The sequence below is a fragment of the Rhinolophus hipposideros genome (genome assembly GCF_964194185.1).
Source record: "Rhinolophus hipposideros genome assembly, chromosome: 5".
In the NCBI taxonomy this organism is placed as follows: Eukaryota; Metazoa; Chordata; class Mammalia; order Chiroptera; family Rhinolophidae; genus Rhinolophus; species Rhinolophus hipposideros.
This window is the reverse complement of record NC_138051.1, coordinates 55427895-55446283: the sequence shown is the minus strand read 5'-3', so window position 1 is coordinate 55446283 and position 18389 is coordinate 55427895. Positions and strand designations below refer to the sequence as shown.

The 18389-nt window shown below is 45.6% G+C and overlaps 1 protein-coding gene across 3 annotated transcripts in view; it reads left to right on the top strand.

Moving 5' to 3' along the window:
• Positions 1 to 18389, top strand: part of CA12 (carbonic anhydrase 12) — a 52644-nt gene that overhangs the window by 17304 nt on the left and 16951 nt on the right. For all 3 annotated transcript variants that reach the window (XM_081049486.1, XM_081049487.1, XM_081049485.1), the window contains exons 3-5: positions 13755 to 13934; positions 15292 to 15434; positions 18062 to 18157. In XM_081049486.1, the coding sequence (XP_080905612.1) occupies positions 13755 to 13934; positions 15292 to 15434; positions 18062 to 18157 (419 nt within the window). The remainder of the gene's footprint in view (positions 1 to 13754; positions 13935 to 15291; positions 15435 to 18061; positions 18158 to 18389) is intronic.

The following is an 18389-nucleotide window of genomic DNA, read 5'->3' as shown; positions in this document are numbered from 1 at the left end:
TTATTCTGTCTACCAGTCCTTAATGATTCCCTTTGTGGGCTGGTCACTGAGCATCAGAGACAGGACAACGTGGCCCTTGCCTTCAGTGGGCTGACAGTTGCGGGGCTAGCACACATGTAAACAGGGAATTACAACGGAGCAAATTAAGTGCTATGATAATGTATATGAGACACAGAGTGGGGACAAAAAGTCTTTAATTTGCGGGGGAAGGTGGCTCTCAGGCCTGCCTGAGCAGCTGATTCTTGAAAGACAAAGGAGTTAGCAGGGCAAGGAGAGTGTGTGAGTGAGCTCCTGTGCGTGGGTGGTATGCATTGCCGGGATCGGTTTGGTCTCCCACTGCAGGCAACAAAGGTCCCAAAAGCAGGCGAGAGCATGGGGCACAGTTAGAGAACCAGGATGGCAGCAGCCTTGTGTTTGAGGAATGGTGTTGGGAGACTATTCTCTACAGGTCTCATGTTACATCATGTGTGTGAACCGAGCTTTTGTTTCAGACCGGCTTTTTCAAGGATGTTTATGTAGCAAATCAGGGCAGAGAGCAGAGTTGTTTCCTGTTCAGTAAAAATAAAGATAATGTCTCCCTTGGGAGCAACGGTTGGTCAGGTTCCCTAACCTCCCCCTTTACAAGATTGGGGTTTCCTAAACTCAGAGTTCCTCAGCCATAATGCTGAGCAGTTTGTATGTGCAGTGTTACCTGGCCTTCCTTAACCTGGCCTTCCGAGGATTGGGGCTTGGGAAACAGGCACAAATGTCATTCTGCCACTGTTGTGAGCCCAGCAGGTCCTTAAATCATGCCATTTCATTAAAGTCATTTTTTTATAATATGGATGAGATGCTGTAGAAACGTAACTCTTGTTTATATCAAGTAGCCTATAGTAAAACTGGTTTCGTTATATGTTGTTTTACTTAAAGTTACAGAACCAATTGATAATGTTAAGTAAGGGCTTACCTGTATTAAACTGTCCTTAGTCTATGACTCAGGAGCCTGTTGTCTTCACCAGTATCCATGAAACTGTGGCAGGCTAACTTGTTAGTCTGGGTGAAGTCTTACACACCCATCGCCCCAGTTTTTGACAAGTGGTGTGGGGGAAGCAACGGCTAAAGAGGGGCGTGGGATTGAGTGTCTTGGGAGCTGCGTTACAGACCCCGGGATTAATCCTGAAGGCTCAAGGAGCCCCTGAAGAACTTTCAGCAAAGAAATGTATAGATCTGGTGTGCATTAGTGTGGAGAGTGGAGGGCTCTGAGGTAAGCCTGGAGAAATGAGATCAATGAGGGGTACAGATTATAGAGCTATGGGTCTGAACAAGGGCTGTGCTGGAGGGACAGACGAAGGCCAGGTTTAAAGAAAGTCACTATGGTGCTTGATAGCCTTGTTTTTTCCTGAACCAGAAGTCAATCCAGATAACCCATGGCATTTATTTTTGGTGTCTCATAGACCTTTCATGCCGTGGCATTTCTGAAGCACATAGACCAGTTATTTCATAGACTCTCCCTCAGTTTGGGTTATCTGAGGTTTTCTCATGAGATTAAGGTTGTGCATTTTGGTATGAATCCCACAGAAATAACGTGTCCTTCATGCGTTAGGTAGGAGGCCACTTGATTTCACTTGTCCCATTTTTGGTGATAATTTTGATGTCTGATACCTTTGTCCACTTTAATGTTACCATTTTCCCCGTTATAAATAATAGATTATCTGTGGGAAGATCCTTTGATACTGAGTGTAAAAATTTGAATATTGATTTTATATGACAGTATTATATTAACTGTAAAAGTTCCTGACTTTGACCATTGTCCTGTGATTATGTAAGAAAATGTCCTTGTTCTCAGGAGATAGACCGTGAAGTATTTAAGTACGATAGGACATGGTATCTATAACTTTCTCTCAAATGGTTCAGAAATTATAGCATGTGTATGTACCTATAGAGAGGATAATAAAGCAGGTGTGGCAAAATGTTAACAACTGGTAATTCTAGGTGAAGAGTAATGGAAATTCATTGTGCTAGTCTTACAAATTTTCTGTATATGTCAATTTTTTCTCAAAATAAAGATTTTTTAAAAAGATACCTGAAAAAGTAAAATTGTTACATCTCCATGGCTAGAAGTGGGCACCAAAGGAGAAGAAAAAAAGGAGTCCATTGTGATTCCAGGCTTTTGGTGTGGCAGGTGGTACCATCAGCTGAGATAGATAGAGAATGATGAAGGAGGTAGAGGAGGTTTTGGAGGGAGAAGGGTGAGAGAGGAAAAGATGATGAGTTTGGTTACTTTTTGTTTTTTTGCTTGTCTGCCTCCCCCTCCAGCCATGTCTGATTTCAGGAACCCACAGAGCATCCAATGGGGGTGTCCACTAGGCAACTTGTCTGGAGCTAAGGAGGAAACCCTGGGCAGGGCAGAGGTGGTGTTGAAGTCATCCTATTCCAAAAGTGGAATAGGAGCATCCCAGGGGAGTGTGTGTGAGAGAGAAGAAAGAGCCACGGACAAAATCTCGAGGACAGCTTACATTAAGGGGCAGGTGGCTACAGAGAGCTAAGAAGGGACAGGAGAAATGGGAGGCCAACTCAGACAGAGCAATGTCTCCAGAAACCGGGACAGGAGAGGGTTCAGAAACGAGGGTGGGGACTGGAGGGCGACACCAGGGCCAAGGGCTGTAAGAAAAACAAGGGCTGAAGAGTCTATCCGAATTCAGTGGGATATGGGCTGCAAAGTCGGAGTCTCAGACTGAGCTCTGAGTGGGAAGAGAAGATGCAGAAGTGAGCAGTGGAGATAATTCTTGTGAGATGTTTGGCTGCAAAGAGGAGGTGAGGAATCAGAGTGGGAGCAAGAGGGGAGGTACTCGTCCTAATAAATAGATATCAAAAGTTCACAACTAAATAATTTGTTCAGGGCCACATTCAACTTACACATCCAGGATCGTCCCCCACCTACCGTCTAACTGCTGAATCAAGTCATGGCTTCGCATCCAAGCCAGCCTCACACTTTTAACAAGGATGGGTGCTGAGAAGGCGTATGGTGAGAGAAGAGCAGCTGGACTAGACAGTTATACCAAGGATTAAAAGCACCTGTGACATTTTCAAATGTCTCTTTGCCAGGGAAAGAGCCTGTCACAAAGCAGCCTCTGCCCACATTATTTGCTCTCTCACCCATTTCCTTTTAGTGCCAGAGAATATTGCTACATCACCTTGTATGGAGTATGCCTTATTATCATTATTATTTGAAGTTTTCCCTTTTCATTCAGGAGCTTGTGACATATAATAGCCTCACCGGCCCCTAGATTCTCCTTTCCAGGAAACCAGGCTGTATTTTCTCCATCTTTCTTTCATGCCAGCTCTGTTCACAGCTTATTTTCTGAAACCCACCCAGGAGAAACACCAATGCTTTATCTCAGTCAACAACTATTTTACAGAAGAGCATAGCAATTTAACCAGAGTCACATATTTAAACTACAATAAAAAGCAACCCTATGAATGGATAAACAAATCGTGATCTATCCACACAATGGGATATTTCTCAGCCATAAAAAGGAATTAAGCACTGATCCATGGTACAACATAGATGAACCTTGAAAACATTATATCACACGAAAGAAGGCAGAGACAAATTGTATGGTTCCATCTAAACGAAGTATCCAGAATAGGCAAATCCTTAGAGACAGAAAGTAAATTAGTGGTTGCCAGGGGCTGGAAGTATGGGGAGGGGGAGATATGGGGGAAGGGAAATGACTACTTAATTGGTGTGGGGTTTCCTTTTGGGGCGATGAAAATGTTCTGGAGCTCAATGGCGGTGAAAGTTGCACAACACTGTGAATATACTATATGCCACTAATGGTAAATTTGTGTTACGTATATTTTACCACAATAAAAATTAATTACAGTTGACCCTTGAACAACACAGTTTGAACTGCACAGATCCACTTATACATGGATTTCCCCCCTATAAATATACACTCGGCCCTCTGTATCCCTAGGTTTCAAGTCCACAGATTCAACCAACCATAGATCAAAAACAGTATTTTCGATCCATGGTTGGGAATCTGCAGATACAGATGGCCAACTCTATGCATTGTGCTGTACCATTTTATATAAGGCACTTGAACATCTGGGATTTTGGTGTGAGGGAATGTCCTGGAACTAATCCCCTGCAGATACCGATAGAGGACTGACGTTTTGGGAGAGTTAAAAGTTATAAAAGGATTTTCAGCTGCATGCAGGGTGGGGTAGTCAGTGCCCCTAACCCCTGATTTGTTCAAGGGTTAACTATTAGTATGATTTAAAAAAGAAAAAAGCAACCTTACCTGACCCCGGAGAGGAACAAGCTCTAGCTCGAACCACAACACCGCTGATCTAATGAGGAGGGCTTTCCACTAGCTCCTCTTAACTTTGGCAGCACATTGGAATCACCTGGACAGCTTTTTAAAGCCTCCTACATCTGGACCCCACCCAGGATCTCAGGTTGGGCCAGGGACAAAGTTAGGAGTTATTGGAGATTCCACTGTGCAGCCAGGGTTGAGAAATACTGCTCTAGACCAGCAGTTCTCAATGTGTGGGCCCCAGACGTGCGGGATCAGCATCACCTGGGAACTTGTTAGAAATGCAGACTGCGGGGCTCTACCGAAAACCTACCGAATCAGACACTCTGAGGGTGGGGCCCAGCCATCTGTTTTCACAAGCCCTCCAGGGGATTCTGATGCCCACTAAAGGTTGACAACCACTATTGTGAGTTCTCTTCAAGCAGTGAGTTTTACTGAGCATCTACCATAAGTTTGGTAGATGTGAAAATAGAGACCTACCTTGACTCTCCTCTGTAGCCCGTTGGTTAGAGTCTTGGAAAAGAACGTGTACATTAAACTGAGATGAGTCTTTTTTATGGCTGAATAATATTCCATTGTATGTATATACCACATTTTGTTTATTCACTCCTGTGTTGATTTGCACTTGGGTAATGTCGTGCGGGGTGTCCGGCGGGCGGCCTGCGGGGTCTCCGCTCCCGCTCCCCACATAAGAACGCAGGACACGGTGAGGCCAAAAAGGAACACCCACGGAGCCATAGATAAGGAAGTCAAACGAATATATTCTCGCTGGCGGCTGGGCTGGACACACAGGAAGCAGGATCTACATAATCTGCCTAACAGCAGTCCGCGCTTGCCAGCCACCATCTTCTTGCTAGCCCCCATTTCTTTCTGCTAGCGTAGCCACAGCAGTTATATTAGTGGCCAGTGGCTTATGGGTTACAGCTAACGGCCATCTGATCACAGTTAATGGCCATTTACTACCCGAGCCAGCACCTTTCTATGTGAGGCCGAGAGCCTGGAAACTGTTTTTTGGGGCTTTGTCCCCACAGGTTATTTTCAACTTTTGGCTATTATGAATAGTTCTGCTATGAATATTGGTGCACAAGTATCTATCTGAGTCCCTACTCTGAATTGCTTTGAGTCTCTATACCTAGGAGTAGAACTGCCAGTCATGTGATAATTCTATGTTTAACTTTTTAAGGAACCACCAGACTTTTCACAGCGGCTGCAGCATTTTATATTTCCACCAGAATGTGTGTTTGGGGTGATGGGAAATGTTCTGGAAATGGATAGTGGAGATGGTTGCACAACAGTGTGAATGTACTTAATGCCACCGATGTCACTTAAAAAAAGGTTAAAATAAATTTTGTTACGTATATTTTACCACACACAAAAAAAGATTAATGAAATAAGCCATGAAAACAGGTTTAGAAACAGTTATGTTCCTTATGGTCAACATTGAATAAAATTCTTTTTCAAGATGGTAGAGCAGGGACGTCATAGAAATTGCAGCGTGAGGTGAATCTCTTGAAGATGGTAGAACAGGACACATGGCTCTACCGTGGACTTAGCGTTTTCACATCTACCACGACTCCTTTGCGAGGAGATCAGAAAAGATCAGAGAATAACATGTAGTGAGCCCTGACTGATGACTTGGGCCTGGCTGGGTTTCATTCTTAAGGTTAGGCTGTTACCATTTTAGAAACTTGTCTAACTCATTAGTGGTTTGTCATCGTTGTTCTTCAAGAACCATTTGTTGAACACTTTGTCGTGACAGGCTCTGTAGTAGGAGTCAGGATACAAGAGTGAATGAGCCGAGAGCCTATGCAGTGGTTCTCAGTCTTCAGAGCATCAGAACCCGGTGGGCTTGTTCAATGACAGATGCCTGGCGCCACCTCAGAGCTTCTGATTCGCAGGTCTGGGGCACAGCCCGAGAATCTGCATTCCGAACAAGTTCCCAGGTAGTGATGATGATGGTGGTTGCCCAAAGACTACACTTTGTAAGCCACTGGTCTACTGGGTAGAAAGGCATAAAATATTATTTTGGTAAGTGTAGGTGCTGCTAGGAAAAAGACATGCAAAGGGCTCTACAGGAGCACCGAGAAGGTGGTGAGAGGGGCAGGGAGAGGGTGTTTCAGGGAGATGGGAAGCAGCTCGGTGTGTCTGAAGAATGCTAGCAGCTCAGCACTGCTGTAATAAAATGTAAAGGTGAGACCAGGCTCAGAGAAGTCCAGAGAAGCAGCAGGACTCCGCAATGAACAGTCTATAAGGCCAGAGAACCTAAGAGGGTGGCAGAGAGGGAGGAGAAGAAGCAAACAGTTGTCACCCACTTACCTTTGGCAGCCTGGAATCCCCACCCTCCTCCCTAGAAAAGCCTTCCCTTCAGAAAGAACCTGGCAGAGTTCTTATTAGAGAGGGAAGGCCTGTCTGGATATGGCAAAGGGGCGGGGGAGGACTTCCCAAGGGCACGGAGAGAGTTGAGCTGGCGGCCCGTCTTGCGGCTTACCTCCTCTCCCACCAGCCTGCACGGTGGGCCTCCTCTGCCATGGCTAAATCGGAAATGACGCCAAGAGCTGCTTGGGAGGACTCACGGAGACACAGTCTCAGCCCTCCTCCTCAAGCTGACCCAGACAAAACTGAAATAATGGAGACAAATTTGATATCAAGTATGGATAAAAGCATCTTTAGAAAACATTTCTATTTGTATTGATCTATAACATAAATTCCAAGGAAGAAGAAGGGGCCCACTGTGGCAGTTCAGCTTGAAGCTTTATAAATAACAAGTCACCCTGACCCTCTAGCCCTTGCTCATGCCCTGGCTCTGATTCTTTTGTGACACGAAAAGCTTCAATGCCAGTTTGATTCCTTGGCCTCTGTTTGTTTATAATAAAATCATAAGACCTTATCCATCAATCATTAACCCACACCCCTGCTAGTCTCCTTTCCTTCTGGGCAGGATCTTGGGCTTTATGGCCATGACTCCCCACTGGACCGGCAGGAAAACAGGCAGAGTTAGCAGAAGGTACCCTGCAGGGGCCCAGAATTCAGCCAAGGTGGACTCCATATTACCGACAGGCTGAGCCCACTGGACTTTTATGAGTAGCTGTATATCTTTTAATCAACGTCAGAAGTGAACTTCAGGAGCTATAGCTATAAAGTATATATTAAACATATTTTGGAAATGTGGTCTCCACGTCCCACAACATCCTGAGGTGTTGGTACTGAGATGGATTTAGAAAGGACACGAAGTCTGTCTTCGGTTCTGCAGTCCTGCAGCTTAGCCTTGTTCTCTGTGGCTGCAGCCACAGGACCACAACTGATGGATGGCCGCCAGAGAGAGGTGTACCAGCCCCCTGAAAGAGGATCTTTCTAACAGAGGCGTGTACCTGAACAGCTGCCAAATGGTTCCTGCTCAGGCTTGTCGTAGGGCAGCACCCAGGCTGGCCAAGGGGAAGCCAGATGAATCCTAGGTTCTCTCTGAGTCTTTACATCACATACACATAAAATATACAAGCTCTCTGCTGCTGCAGGGCCTCAGAGCTTGCTGTGCCTTCTCTCTGACATGCTGCTCCTTGGGTTTTGCTCATGATTAGCTTGAGTCCATCCTTTAAGTGTCAACTTTAATGGTAGCTCCTCTGAGAAGCCTGTGCGCACCATCTGGTCTATCGTGGTCCCTCCACTTTTCTCCATCACGGCCCTTGCTAATTTCCTTCATGGCACAGTGATTGCAGACTGTACTTATTTATGTATTGGTTAGCTTGTTTACCTATTTATAATTTCTTATCAGTGTCTCCCACTGGACCATAAGCTCCGTGAGGACAGAGACCAGATCTGTTGTATTCTCCATTGTATCTTCAACACCTCATACAGTGCTTGGCACATAGTAGGCACATTTGTTGAATAAATGCATGTATTAACTTCAAAACTAAATAGCACTTCAAGGAAGGTATTTAGCGATTTTCTCCTTCATTCAACATTTGAATACTCATTTTTATTGCAAATATGATGTATTTTATTAAATGTGTGTTTGAATTGGAGACACAGCCTACGATCACTTTCAAATATACATGCCAGGACTAGCTACATTTTCACTATAAGTCAGATCCTCTAATACAAAACAAACTTTGGGGGCTGACCAAAAGCTTTTATTGTACTGAAATTTTGACTCCAGGTGTGTCAATATCCAGAATGTGTACACTTTAACACTAGTTTTATCCATTGGGGTAAGTTTTGATCTGACTGTGCTTTGGTAGCCAGTCCATAGAGTCATGCCCTAGAGCCAGTGGTCCAGGACTGACTTCAGGCGCTGCTTGCTCAAGCATTCACACAGACACTCAGGGGATCGACCTCAGAGTACAACCAGCAAGAAATGCTGGGGGCAGCTGGTAGTTCTGAGAGGCTGATTTATTAGAAGGGCCCAAAAGGACAAACCTCAAGTAGAAGCATCATAATGTGCTATCTTGTTTTGGTCCAGACTCATCAGATACCGTTCAAGTTACAAATAATATTTATTTTCATTAAAATTTTTATTATTCTTGAGCACACGGGATGCACAGTCAGTGAGGAATAGGAATCAGTGAGAACTAGTAATCAAACTGTACCAGTAATTACACAGTTCTCGTCTTCTAAGGAGCTCTATGTGCTTTGATTAGCACAATAATGTGTAGGTACCAGGTGTATAAGAAAGTACTCAACCTATAAAATTTTTACTACCTGAAACTAATATAATATTGTATGTCAACTGTAATAAAAAAATTTATTTATTTTTACTTACCCTTATATCATGTCTGCAAAAATGGTCACAAAATAATAAAATTATCCTTCATTTACTTGCACAAATTATTTGCCCAAGACAGTAATGAGCGTGTGTGTGTGAGTGTGTGTGTGTGTGTGTGTGTATATTAGGTACCCCATGTTGAAGAAAGATAAAAGAGGGACTTATAAATAGAAACTTAAGAGACATAGTAATCAGTCACAATACGTGGACTTTATTTGGACTCTGACTCAAACTGTTAAATAAATTTGTGAGACCACTGGGCAAGTGTGAACACTCACAGATATTTGATGACATTAAGAAATTATTAGCAGTTTGTAGATGTTAAAAGGATATTGTGGTTATTTTTTTAAGGGTTCTTTTCTTTAGTTATACGTAAGCGTCCATGGAGTTTTTTCAGAGTAATCCAACGGAGGGAGAAATGGATGGGGGGATTGATGAAAGTAAACTAATCATGAATAGACAGGGACTGGGGGGCATACTGTTTATTTCTGTATCTGCTTTGGAATTTTCTTTAATGAAGTTTTAAAATAAGACACAGGTATATTAAGGAAAAGAGCCAATATAAGTTCATTTGAAAATTTCCCTGAAAAAATTCTGGTCCTTGGGTGATACAAGTCTTGCACCCTGAGCCTCCTAATTCCCAATCAGAAATCACTAGAGGCATTTTGAGCTGTGCCGTATTAATCTCTTGTTACATTTCAAAACAGAAATCCGGTCCACTTCTGTTTTGCCTAAAGCAGAAAAAGTCATGAACTGGAAAGACATAATGCCTCGATTTTTATGTGAAAAACAAACTGGGAGATACACATGATCTCCTTTATCACGATCATGGGAGGAATCCAACCCACTGAGGAAGCAAAGTCAAAACTCAAGAGACAAGTCACATTTTTACGGTAGCTGGAAATAAATGCTTCTCTTGGAAGTCAGTCCAGTCCTAAGGGAGGTCTTCTGGCAGCAGAGCACATGGCATGAGTGTGAACACAAAGCTGAGACTGAGTTGAAAAATTACAGCCTGAGCTGTAGCTGCCAACGAAGAGGCCAGTGTCTGTGTGGTGGCGAGTCACACCTTGCCCAGGCGGAGTCTGGGGGCAGAAAGGAGTCTGCTGCCGACACCCTGATACTGGTTGTCCTGGTACCCCCCCCATGTGGCACCTCTCCCACTCATTTACAAGCCTCAAAGATGGAGGCTGCTTTGATAATGTTCCCAGCCGTGCAAGAAGGGGACAGCAGCTACCATATGCTGGTGGAGGGTCCTATGAACTGCCACGAAGCCTCAAACTTGGCAGGCCATCTCCCAGGCTATAGGTCAGCAACCAGATTTCTTTTTCAATGAGTGGTCCCGAACAGGACAAATCCTCATGCAGGTAAACCAGAGAGCTAGGAGAGTAAATTTTGAACTTAACTGACACCATTTTCCTTTTCTTTTTTGAAGGGAAAAAATTATATTGGGGAATGGAAGGCTAGGAGAATTAATACAGGTGCGTGCTTCCCTGGTGAGGAATAAACACAAAATTAGCAGGAGCATCTAGCTCAGTAAACATGAGAGGGCCTGCTTTTTGTGCCAGGCATTGTGGGTAAGGCAGGGATGATTAAGACATGGTCCTTGCCTTCAAGGAGAGCACAGGAAAGGGAGGAGAAAGGTGCCCAAGATCTCTTGAGTAAATATTGAAACAGAAGGGCATGTAAGTCCTGTGACCCAGGCAAGGTAACTGTTACTAAGCCCAAGTCTAACTTTGGGCAAGTCAGTTAATCTCAAAATTTTCATCTATAAAATGGTTAATTCTTGCCTTGCTGATCCTGTAGAGTCGTAGAGTTGTAAGGACCAAGACTACTAAAATAACAACAACATGAAGGAAGGAAGGAGGGAAGGAAGGAAAGAAGGAAAGAAGGAAAGGAAGAAAGGAGGGAGAAAGGGAGGGAAGAAGAGAGGGACAGGGGTGGGGGGGGGGGAGGAAGGAAGGAATAAGCGTCAGCAGCTGCAGGAGGAGGAATCCAAACAGCTTTTCAGACCCTCTGCCCTGAGAGCCTGACTGACGCTCAAGGACGAGGGCCCCCTGTGGCCGGCAGCCAAGACCCATGGCAGGTTCCTGAAGCAGACGCTGCCCACTCTCCAACCAGCCCAGGGAGCAGCAGTGCCCTGTGCCCTCATTCCCACAGCTGGTTCCCACTGGCACCTTGTCACATGCCCAGGAGCTGCCTTGGCATGAGCAACCCTCTCCAACTCGTTCAAACTCGCCTGCTTCAGAGTGTGAAGGCGCTTAATCCTAGTAATCTCAACAAACCTCGGGGTTTGAGAGCCAGCAGGAAGTTCCGGAACAGCGTGTCCAATCCTCGCATTTGTACGAAGGGCAAAGGAGACTTAGGCAGGGAATGTGACCTGATGGAGGTCACTTACTGAGGAGGTGGGACAGCAGGTGCTGGAATCTTGTTCCCTGGACTCTCCTGGTCCAATAGAGCTGCTTCACTTTCCCAGGACGATTTTGCCATCACTGACTGCTTTTATAACCTTGGTCTTTCCTGTCCCTAAATACAGAATGTAGCCTAACATCCAAGAAAGAATACTTAAGGCAAAATAAAAGAGAACAGTTCCTCCTGATAACCCTTTGCAAAGCTCTCTGCTCTTTGGGGTCTTTCATTCTTGGGGAAAATGTTTCCTAAATGCATTATTCATGTGACCCTAAATCACAACATGAGTTCACAGAGACGACAATGAGATGTCCTGGTCCCCAAGGAGTTCTTGGTTTAGTTATTACTAAAATGCCATCTTCATGAAACCTTTTGGAACCCTTGCTCTGGGAAAAGAAAGTCCTTCTAACCCAGTTCCCTTTAGTCATGCATTCAAGGAGAAATCTTCTCATTGCTATGCCTCCTGACTGCCTGTGTTTCCATTCATGCTTGTCTGGCAGCTTCTGCCACCTTGACTGTGGGCTCAGGTTGGTATTGTGAGCACAGAAAAGACTGGCAGCCTTGCTCTGGAAGGCTTACCATCCGTGCATGTCCTCTTCCTGACCCTTAGGGTTTGCATGATACCTCCGGATTGCTTCATCTCTGTTCCCTGCTGTCTCTAAAGAATTTGGTTTTGTCTCAGCTGAATAACTGTCTTCCTCCAGTTTGCCCCTGGGGTGACTGCTTTGTGTTCCCCAGCCACTTTCTCCCGTAGTCATCTTGGTGTAGTTGAATTGCCTTGAGTCTAGGGCTTTGAGGCCTTGGAAATAAAAACAATATAGTTCAGTGGAAACTCTGACATATGCAAGTAAGAAAACTGATATCCAGTGAAGAAGGTTGGACTAGAGATTCTGAATTTCCTTCAAGCTCTACTATTTCTGGAAAGGTATTTCCAAAGGTTGACAGCCTGAAAACAACTAGTAGGGTTCTACTGTGTGTGTCCAGACCTAGGACCAATTCCTAGCACCATTTTCAATGAATGTGGGCACCAAGTTTTGCTTCTGAGTCTCCCTATTCGCAGATGAGGTCCCATTATTAGGGAACAAGATGTAGGAAATAGTGGGCCAGTATGTACACTTACACACTTGTGAAATGGTGCTATTGTCTGTGGAAGGGTTCCCAGAAGTGGTGTGCCTTTCACCTCTGCTCTAGTTAACACCCTTTCTTGTACTAAATTACTAAAGGATGGACCCCAGATAGCAATGCTTGGTTCCCAACTCCGAGAGAGCCCACAGGTCACCACGGTTCTATTCTAACGAGCCATGACATGCCAATTATTTGCTTTTCTGGAGAAACCTCAGCTTGAAAATCCGTTTAATTACCATGGGAGATAATCTTTTAAATATAGCTTTACATTCTTTGACGACTTTTCCCTGTTGGAGTAAGAAAGTTTATCTGAACATGGGATTGGATTGTTTATTTTCATTTCCAGAGGAAGGACTATTACCTGGTAGTTAGCAAGAAGCCTGAGCCCTGGAGGATTTATTTTTTAAGTCTCTTCCTTCTCACTGATAGTTTGCCAATTATATTGTAATAATTCGTTTGTAGTATTACCATACTTTTTCCCCCAGCATCAACCTTTCATTTAGCTCTGTGACTCCAGGCCTATCCTTGATATTTCTCAAACATCCCTTTCAAGTTGGATTCTACACTTACCTTAGACATGGGTATCAAGAGCCAATGTCCTCAAGGATTTCCTCTCAAGAAGATCATACCTGTAAATCCATTCGCCTCAAAGATCTACCTTGAGTTACAGTCAGTCAGACACTAATTTTTGCAACCTGGAACTTCCAGTGGATTTATTAAATTCTTCCCCACTAGAAAACAAGTTTGGCCAGAGGGGTCCTGGGGTTGTGTTCACCTTGGAAGCCCAAAGACCCACAGCAATCCCTGTTCATAAGAGGGTGTTCAATAAACAGCTGCTCAATTGCCGAAAGTCAGCAGGTCTTCACGTATGGAGGATGTGTCTTGTGTCAAAACATGAACAATGTACAAAATGAAGCAGAGCGTGGTAGGCGCTCGTCCCTGGCATGGGGCTGCTCTCGTCCTCTTTTCCCTACATCACTTTAAGAGCAAGTGGTCTTGAGGCATTTGCTGGGCCTGATTCTATAGGCTGAGATCGCTGGGCCTTGAAGAATATACCTCTGCAGATTAAGAAAAGAGTGACTGCATTGAACATGGAATTAGAAGGTGAGGGAAAAACAATTTGTGGAAAACTGATTAAATCTTGGGCTTGAATCTCTTTCCAGGTCCTGACAGGGAGAAGAGCTGGTCCAAGAACTACCCATCATGTGGGGGCCTGCTGCAGTCCCCCATAGACCTGCACAGTGACATCCTCCAGTATGATGCCAGCCTTGTGCCCCTGGCGTTCCAAGGATACAACGTGCCTGCCAACGAGCAATTTATCCTGACCAACAATGGCCACTCAGGTGAGGGAGACACCTCAGAGATGTGCGGGGGCGATGTCTGAGCTTCCCTCAGCTCCCTCTTCAATCTGCCAGGGAGGGAGCTTCACTGAGGGAGGAGCAGAGGGGAGCCCTTGGGGGAGGCCCAAACCACTCTCTCTAGGGAGTGCTGGAGGCCCTGGGCTCGGGCTGTGCTGCCAGGGCAGCACCTCTCAGAGGCATATCGCTGGGATGGGAGGGGGGCAGGTCTGAGCCCCTTGGCCCGTTGGCTGTGCTGCAGGAGTGGATTCTTAGGCGTCATGCACGCAAGCAGCCACACAGCTCACGTGAGCGCACAGCCAAGCTTTGGAGTCAAACCAACCTGGATTTCAACCGCAGCTTGACTATTTAGGAGTCATGAGACTCTGTGTAAGAATTTTAACCTCCTTGAGCTTTCACCTGGAAAATGGGCATATTGGTGGGTACTCTGAAGACTAGAGATTATGTATGTTGGGCTCTGGCATAGAGTAGATGCTTTATAAATAGCAATTATTATTGTTATAGAATCTACATCTTGGCAGGTACTTCATTAAAGGTTCTATCTTCATAGCCAGGTGTGTAATACACAGATATATAAATAAACATCCATCCCGTCATCTAGTATCAGTGTTCCTGCCATCATTTCTGAAAGGGAATCAAGAAGGGGATGGGGGCCGGCACGGTGGCTCAGGTGGTTAGAGCTCCGTGCTCCTAACGCCGAAGGCTGCCAGTTCGATTCCCACATGGGCCAGTGAGCTCTCAACCACAATGCTGCCAGTTCAACAACTCGAGTCCCACAAGGGATGGTGGGCAGCGCCCCCTGCAACTAAGATTGAACACGGCACCTTGAGCTGAGCTGCCGCTGAGCTCCCGGATGGCTCAGTTGGTTGGAGCGTGTCCTCTCAACCACAAGGTTGCCAGTTCGACTCCCACAAGGGATGGTGGGCTGCGCCCCCTGCAACTACAACGGCAACTGGACCTGGAGCTGAGCTGCGCCCTCCACAACTAAGATTGAAAGGACAACAACTTGAAGCTGAACGGCACCCTCCACAACTAAGATCGAAAGGACAACTTGACTTGGAATAAAAATCCTGGAAGTTCCCCGATAAAGTCCTGTTCCCCTTCCCCAATTAAAAAAAAAAAAAAGTTTAAAAAAACAAAAAAAAGAAGGGGATGGGGGGATGGTACCTCTGGAATTGCTTCAGTGAAATAGGTATATTCCCAGGGAAAGATGCCAGGTCTGCGGGCCCACAGGCTGTATTCCTGGTCTCCACCTTGCTGCATCTACCTGACCTCCCCCCCCCCCCACATCTGGGCCCAGGGCAGGTATTGTCTCTGAAAACTACCCCTCCACTCCCCACAGTGAAGCTGAAGCTGCCCCCAGGCATGCACATCCAGGGCTTCCGGTTCCGCTACAGTGCCACACAGCTACACCTGCACTGGGGGAACCAGAATGAGCCCCATGGCTCCGAGCACACTGTCGGTGGGAAGCACTTTGCTGCGGAGGTGAGTGGGGTGGCCAGGCTGGCGGACACTGGCTGGTGGTGGGTGGCCCGGCATCCTTCCACTTGGCTGGTATGCAGACAAGATCAGAGCACGGGGGAGGTGGGGGTGGGAGCTGCCTTCGACCTCCACACCCACACCTGGCCCTCAGGAGCACAGGAGGGTGCAGCCACTCTGTCACCCTGCAGCTCCTCTGTGGTGTGGCCCTGGTCCCGTCCCTCTCCCAAACATGCTGAGGCTGTCCTACGTTTTTTACTGAGTAATGCTGCTCAGAAGGAAGAGTGCTCCCAGGGAGCACAGTGGGACACACGGTCCTTTTCTAGACCTCACCCTTCTCTTTGCAGACTAAGATCTCACCAGCTTGTCTGGCTGATGCAGCCCACTGCTGAATCATACTGGGCTAATTGCTCCCCCAGCCTTTTTTCCCATGCCATGCTGTTTGCATAGGTCTTTCCCAACCCATCTTTCCTTTTCCTGGACATGGATTATTCATAGGACTTGGAGACCCAGGGCCAGAGCTAGTCTGCCACAAATCAAGGGATGACTGGCATCATAATATACAGGGCATCATGGCAACCAGAGACTCACTGAGGATAGCTTGGGACATCAGCGTAGCATTGTGTGATGTCGCCCTGAGGCATGGACCCAAAGTGCCAAAGGAAAACAGGAAGAGACTCAGAGCTTTGGACCTGCACTACAAGTGTGCAATGGGGAGGGGCATGGAGTTGCTCCATTTCAGAGCTCCTGTGGACTTGAACTTGGGGGTGTGGTTCTGAATGTTTACAGGGCAATACAAGGAGATAAATGCTACTGATCAGCCCGTGGAACCCACAGTAAATAATGACATGACCACTGTCCTCTGTTCTTAATTGCTGAACTGCTTAATGTCTCAGGCTAATTATAGGTTGAGTTACAAGGGTAGAGGGACGATAATTGTGCTCCAAAATGAGGGCACTACTGGAGGTGCACATATTTCAGACCAGGCCCCTCTCTACGTTTCCAGGTCTGCGATTTCTTCCAGGCTACTTGCAACGTGGAGGCTTCTACTTTCCCATGGGGAATAAAGAAGGAGTTAGGTGTAGGCTGAGAGGGTTTGGACATTTAAAAATATTTCTAGTTATCATATTTTCTGCTATTGAGTCACATCATCAGACTGAGAGTCTGATGAAGATGGACCGTAAATGGCAATGATAGAGAAAAATGCATCAAGTTAACCCTAGAGTGGCAGATCCTTAGAGCGGATGGTCTTCTTCTGGATTGAGTCTATATAAGAAGATTCTCTTAATCCTCTCAGCAGGAAATTCCCTTCTGTTTGTATTCGTCTTCACCTCCTCTTCATTTAAGCTGAACCTAGTGAGGAAAGTGCTAAAACAGACCACAAGTTCAAAGGTCAGCTGTAGAAAGAAATAAGGATGAAGGACCTCTGGGGTTTTACCCACATAGAATTCTGCTCCATTCGTCCGAGTGATGCCAGGCCAAGATGTGTCTGCGTGGTGGGGGGTAGGCGGGGGGGGGGGGGGGCAACGCCGGAGGTTACATCGTTCAGGGGGAACGACGGTGAAGTAGGAGCCCCTAAGACATCCTTAATCGAGGACCACTTAAAAGGAGCAATACTTTGATATAATTTTTAAAAATTAGAAAGGGCCACTTGAAAATTGGGGAACAATGAGCTGTAGTCAATAAAATATTCCTGAATTCTATTTATAACCACAGAAGATGGGAAAAGAGATGAATAAAGAGAGATAAAAATATCAGTGTGTCCTAGCCCAAAGAGGCAAATAATCAACAAAAATGCACGTGTCATATCTATAAATGTATCTACTAATGTAGTTTTTTGAAGAACAAGTGACACCACCTTTAGGATTAAAAATCAGGTTAAACATTGTCAGAATTTGTCATAATAATGTCTTCCTGCTTGCCAAGACTCTTTAAACGTAAGGTTTCTCAAACACTCCTCTCTCCCTCACTTTAACAATGACAAATAATTTCTGCTTTGAAAAACAGAGGTTAGAATTGTATTTTGTAAAGGTAAAAGTCTGCATTCATGGAGTAACATTCCTGCTTCATGGCTTTTCAAACATGGCGATAAAACCTTTATAAAAGCCATGCTGTGATTTTCTCCATCTGAGGGATAAATATGTCCTGCTCTGGGTACAAATACGATTAAGTTACAGTTGGAGGTTTGCCGTCCCCACCCCCACTGCTTCCAGGTCAAGGGCAGAGCGCCCAGGCTGAGGCTAGGCGAGTCACACGAGACCATTTTGCCCCAGAATCCAGAACAAGTAAGAAAAATCAGAAGGAAGAAGTACTCCAAAGTACCCAGGCTTTGTCATGGTGGCTAGTATAAAACCCATTCATTCATTCATTCATTTATTCATTCATTCAATATCTATTATGCACCTGGTACTTTCCAAGCACCATATCAGACACTGGGATACAATGAGTGAACAACATGGACAGTCTACCCTGGCGAAGTCTGCAGTCCAGAGGACTGAAGGAAAAGGGAAACTGGGGAGGCCTCATATACCTGGGAGGGGGTCTGTCCTCCCCGTTGGATTCTACTCTTCTGCAAAAGCAAAAGGTTCCCATGAGTTGCCCATCCCTTATGAGTGGCTTCTCGCCCACTGCAGCTGCATATTGTCCATTACAACTCGGACCTGTACCCCAATGCCAGCACTGCCAGTAACAAGTCAGAAGGCCTCGCTGTCCTAGCTGTTCTCATAGAGGTAAGAGATATTAAGGGATTTTTGCATGAAATTTGAAGGTGGGATGATATCCAACTCGTCATTTGGTTCCATGCACACCCATCTGTTGGATGTATGTAGCTCACTCCTGTTTTGGCTATGTCTTGCCTCTAGAGCAGGGGGTGTTCTCTGATAGGGTTCTTTCTCTCTTGGCCTGGAGATGGCATTTTCTGCATCTGGGCAACAGAAATAGGCATTTCCTTTGTGACACTAG